We start from the raw sequence: 5,636 nt of genomic DNA, 5'->3' as shown, positions 1-5,636 counted from the left end.
CCCGCATTCTGGAAACGGCGCAGCCGCATGCCGCCTCCGTTGCTACCGCCTCCAAAATTTTCCGGTGACTAGCGCAACTTTACATTTGTTAAAGTAATATAAATTGTATTATGTTTATTTAAAAAGACCTAGTAAAGCTATAGTCCCTAATTTTAAAGTATCCGTAGTAGTTCATAGTAACGTATATTAAACGTTGTTGAAAATTTTCAAATCATTTTCAAGCATTACTTAAAATCAGGTTTTCTCGACTAGATGGGGGTACATTCAAAAGTACGTATTAATGTATATTTAATATAAATTTATTTAAAGCATCTTATATACGTTATTATTTAATATAGGGTATTGGTATTTCACTCCAATTGTACCGTATGTGCTACAAGTATTCTATGTTCTTACGGAGTCTGTATACCATTCTAGTATAAAGTGTTGCCTGCATCATACTACTAGAATTGCGGATAACTAGTTCTGAGGGAATAAGCTCATGTAACCTCCAAAGCCTTGAACGTAAGGCAGGTGTATTAAAGATTGCGGAAAGCCGATAAACGTCGTCTTAAATATGAGTTTTGTTACCAGGAGAGGTACAAAACACGAAATAGTAATAGTTCTTATTAATACTAAAATAATATTAATTTACTGTTGCAGGACTATTAGACATTGTGTCTGTATTTGTTCAAGCAAAACGCTTTCGAGGCAAAATCAATGTTCAAAAACCAAGAAAACCACATTTTGAAAGAGCACTACTCTTTCAAGCTGCAAATCCGTATTACATTAAAGATGAATCTGCTAAAGCAAAAGATTTATTATGTGGACATGCATTGGGAAGAGTGAATAAGGAAGTAAATGGTACAAACAAACTGCAAATTATTTATGCAAAGGAATTATTAGATAAATTTAAATCTTCCAAACTGATTGCAATTTACCACAAGAATCCTCTCTCAGCAGAAGTTGAATTCAATGCTTATGCAGCTTTTCATAAAATTAACATGGATTACAAAGTTTATAGCAAATCAACATTAGAATTAGCAATCAAAGACACACCTTATCAAGGAATTTTGGGCATGTATGTATCACAAAATGCATTAGTGTTTTCAAAGGACCCTGACATCAAAAAGTTATTGAAAGTTAATAAGAAGTTTCCACAATTAATCTTCCTGGGTATGCTGACTCATTTGATTTTTGGATATTAGTAAGATTAATAAATTTTTATTTTAGCTGCAATATATGAAAACAATTTTTTGAGCAAAGATGATGTGGTTAAGTTAAGCTCTGTTGGAAATATTCAAACAGCAAGAGCTGAACTTGTACAAACAATTAATTGTCATTCACAACAATTGGTGCAACTATTAGATGTGAATCAGCAAAATCTTGTTTCACTATTAGAAAGAAGAAGTGATCAGTTAAATAAGAAGTCAACTGATCAGAAGTAGTGTTTATGCAATTTTTAATGCAATAAAATAATTATTGATATATGCAAATGCTTCAATATTCTATCAAAATTCTATCTGCTATGATGACTTGCGGCATTAGATTTTAGAAAGTGATTCATTCTCGTTCGTCCCAATTTGTTCTTATTTATTATTTTTTTCACCACATGATGGAAACTAAATATCGATTGATTACAATGTTACAATGGTTTCTACATAAGAATTACAGGAGGTGCATTAATTTTTTAAACTAATTCATACTGCAAGTACCTGTGCCTTTTCACATAAAAATTAACCCGCCATATTATGTAATAATACGCTGGGTACTATTTATGTTAGCATACTGGCGAATTTCAATTCTCAATGAAGGCACACACGAGTTGATCTTAACGGGAACCATGTAAATTTAGCTAATTTAGCGCTGTGTCCAGGAGCTCTTCAAGGATCGAGCAATGTCGTTTTATTGTATTTCATGGTTTCAATATTAGGCATGTTGCACTAATTTAGTTCACCTTTCATTGAGGGTAAATTAATTAATGATTCGGCATATCCCCAACTAGGTCGAAAACATTTGAACCCGATTTTGACGAAGTATAGTTACTTTGATAACTCTCTTTGTCATTGAAATTGTAAAATACACCTACAATGCCCAAGAATGTCCTTTTCTACAATTCCTGGCAATAGGCAGCAGGGATGTGCTAGGGCACATGCTGGTGTAGGCATAAAAACCATCTTTATCATTGATACCTTGTTAGTGTGCGCGAAAGTTTCTGCATATTTCCTTTAATTGTTTTTCGTGTATTTGTAGTTTCCGTTTTGCAAAGAGCCTATGTAGTATGCTTCCTAATATGGTTATTATGGTTTTGCTCGGACATTTTCGAAATTATGAATAGTTTTCATAATTTTGTTCCAGTCCTTTTCAATGTCTTCGTCCACCAAATTGCTATGGTTGAAGTTTGCTGCACTAGGAGAACGGCCTTTTTTCGTATGCAGATTTCATTACATTCGCAACCGCGTCTACCGTTCGTTTCCGTTCGAAAGTTCGCTTCTACTGGTCTCGAGTCCATTTATTTTCTGGTTTGCTAGCACGTCGTTCGCTTAGCAGCTGTTGTGGAGTCTCTTTGTCGTCCATACAACCAGGAATAGAAGGCTGTTCCATTCTATTTAAATTTTTATCTACATTGTCAGGTGATAAGTCCTGTTAACCTTCATATTCTTTAACTGCTCATGTCTTTGATATTAACTTAAACCTGTTATTTAAGTTCATCAAGGAATAGTCTGATGCCCCATTCCATTCCATCTGACTTTGTCCTAGGGGCGGCTCCTTGGCCGTTAGCCTTCCGATTATTGCCATTCCGGTCTTGTATGCAATCCCCAAAGCTGATTCAGGTCCAATATAGCCCTGCTCTCTCCAGATTGCACAGTGAGTTTGTTCCATGGTTTTATGAGATGCCCTGGCTGCTTGATAATTGTATTTTATTGTATTGTAAGTGATTCCAAGCTTTTGCATCCCACTACCATCTTAGATTTGATAAATGTTGAATCAATCGCCTCGAGTATACCCGGGTCAACGGGATTTATTTGCCTGTTGGATAGGAGTACTTTTGCGCCCATTGGGTTCTCTGCCCTGTGTGCAACAACCTCAAGCTTGGATTTCCAACCTGTAAAGGTACCGTATCCATGATTGGACAGCTTTAGGACTGCTCATAAGGCAATAAGCTTTGACAAGCTTTTCTACAAAACTGGCACTGATGTACGCTGGTGGCAGGATTTCGTGTCGATAAACGTTCCATCAGCAACACGGAGACAATGTCGCTAGTATTTCTAGGTGCTCTCAATCCCACTGATCTCAGACCTGTAGCAGATTTGTTCACTATATATTCGGTGCATCTGGATTCTGAACGTCGCATTAACTGGTATAAAGCAATGCTGCGCAGAAACGGCTGTGAAAATCCGAACGTAGTATATGCAGACTCGACTAACATTTATTATTATTAATTATTTTTTAATGCTTATCTCACGCGGGATTATATGGGATGGTATTTACCAGATTGAAAAACTAGCCATGCAAACTAGTATCACTTCAATGTTTATCAGTTCAAGCATGATTTTATTAAAAAATACATCTAGAAATGAGTTCTACAGAAATTAAAAGCAAATATGATACAATATTACTTAAACAGGGATGAAAAATAAGTTAACATTAGTTACATAAAATCTAAGACTAGGACTTAGATAGATAAAAATCGCACTGTCCACACATAAATGTTTGTTTTACACAATATTGCTAATTATCGATGCTGAAAGAGCAATTTATCATACATTTTCAGTTCATTAACATAATTCCGTATGAATTACATATTGCTTGTATATGGCCGCTAAAGTTCAAATAAACGATAAATTGCAGATGGATGGTGATGACGAGTCATTTTAAAGTTACACTTAATAAGTATTGTGTTACATTTAAATAGTACATTACATGTTGCGTTTCGATCTTGGTATTTCTGTCTCGATCTTGTATTAACTTTTATAACACATCGTGGTTAATCTTTATCCAGAAAAAATATTTCGTTCTAGCCTATCTACGTAATTAGTAATTATACCTGTTTATTTAATCGTTTGAAGAATTTCTAGATATAATTTCCATCTTATTTTGTTTCTTTACGCGTAATATATATTTTTATATTTGAATAACTATGTCTTAAATACTTTATAATTAAAATTTATCTGTATAATAATTAATAACATCATATTTGTACAGACGTTAAAATTTGAAAAACGTGTTGTCTGTGCACTTTCGCTAAATTCTAAAGTTTGACTGTATCGTTCGTTCATTCTGCAAGTTTCGCTTCCATGGCAAATAATAAGGCGTAGAGCTGCAGGTGTACACAGTAGGAAAACAACAATTTCCTTGTCCAGTGAAAACTAGCAAAAGTATTTTAGACACGATTCTTTTTTTATATAATTAAATAATAAAAGTAGTTTTAATCACAGACATTTATGAAAATAATTTAATTGTATATCTACATATCAACAGGATTTGTTCACACCTTTCGCGATTAATTTACATTTCTTTCGTTCATCTTTAACGTGCGTGCTTCATTCTTCATGGGGGTTCCGGTCAATTATTTGTGGAACTAATTTTGGAAGCATCGTTTGAAATAATGTACTGGTGATTCAATTACCAATTTTTAACCAGCAAAAATCAGCTAGCCAATTTGTTTTACAACACTTTTGGCGCATAACAAAATATTTTCTCTCGCTCATTTCCATAATATTTCAACATTCCCGCGACTCGTATTTCATAAATACAAACGACAAATTTACGTGTTTTCATTTCCAATGTATGTTTTATGTCCACAATGCAGGACGAACTATTTTTCTAAGCGTCGACATTGCAAGTTCCGTTACTGCCCTTAAACGTTTACATTTGCTGCGTAATGAACTACAGAACGAAAAGGAAGCACAATCATTGATTTGCAACTGCCCTTCGTATGTAATCGAATGCATTGAAGCATCGAACTAGTTCGGAGTTCTTTTTGATATGCTCTTAGTAAACAGCATTCGTACAAGTTGCATGCTCATTTCAGCTTGACGTAAACTCCAAACTAAGCCGCTGCCTACCGTAATTATATTGGCAACTAAAAAAGTAAATAATAAAAATACTAAAAGTCTAATATAATACAGTCTCTTATAAAATAATTTTATAGCTATGTACAATACAAAGTTCGGTTGTTTATGCATAGGACTTGCTGTTATTAAACTTACAATACTGCGCTTTACAATATAAGATTAATCGTTTGTTCGTTCGATGCAAACCCCATTAGACATGGCAATCGCGGAGCGCATGATTATATCATTGCTGCATTTTTTAGGTCGATCACGCTTTTACTTACAAACTACGACTTTATAAGAATTTCATTGCGAGCAATACTAGAACCGTGGTGAGTAGCGTCGATGGCAGGTGCGTCGTCGATGAAGCCGTCTTCGTCTCACCGTCAATTTGGTTGGTTTCAGTGAAGACTGGCGGCACAGAGCCGCTGCCGGCACCAGAGCCGTGCTCGACGCGATCGTTTTCGTCGTCGGTGATATCCGGCCCAGCGCCAGATCCGGATCCATCGGTGGCATCACCCTGCATGCCCTGAACGTAGCTGAAAGATTCGGGCATGCTCACCGCCCCCAGTGAAGACATAACCATCTATAATTTAAATG

The 5,636-nt window shown here is 35.4% G+C and overlaps 2 protein-coding genes across 2 annotated transcripts in view; one reads left to right on the top strand and one right to left on the bottom strand.

The window, feature by feature from the left end:
- Window positions 1–290: 290 nt before the first annotated feature.
- On the top strand, window positions 291–1,475 carry mRpL10 (mitochondrial ribosomal protein L10). The gene is made up of 3 exons (XM_065307016.1): window positions 291–578; window positions 643–1,155; window positions 1,213–1,475. The coding sequence occupies exons 1-3, from the start codon at window positions 557–559 to the stop codon at window positions 1,425–1,427; spliced, it is 750 nt and encodes a 249-aa protein (XP_065163088.1). The 5' UTR covers window positions 291–556; the 3' UTR covers window positions 1,428–1,475.
- A 2,038-nt stretch (window positions 1,476–3,513) lies between these two features.
- dally (division abnormally delayed protein) overlaps window positions 3,514–5,636 on the bottom strand; it is a 61,422-nt gene continuing 59,299 nt past the window's right edge. Inside the window, exon 6 of the mRNA XM_065307015.1 lies at window positions 3,514–5,622. Within this exon, the coding sequence (XP_065163087.1) occupies window positions 5,332–5,622 (291 nt within the window). The 3' untranslated portion in view covers window positions 3,514–5,331. The remainder of the gene's footprint in view (window positions 5,623–5,636) is intronic.

The sequence above is a fragment of the Atheta coriaria genome, unplaced genomic scaffold (assembly GCF_025399875.1).
Source record: "Atheta coriaria isolate IRGN ID8LTWV9N9 unplaced genomic scaffold, Caltech_Dcor_3.1 hic_scaffold_7_pilon, whole genome shotgun sequence".
In the NCBI taxonomy this organism is placed as follows: domain Eukaryota; kingdom Metazoa; phylum Arthropoda; class Insecta; order Coleoptera; family Staphylinidae; genus Dalotia; species Dalotia coriaria.
Note: the sequence above shows the minus strand (reverse complement) of the source record. Positions and strands in the feature narration are given on the sequence as shown.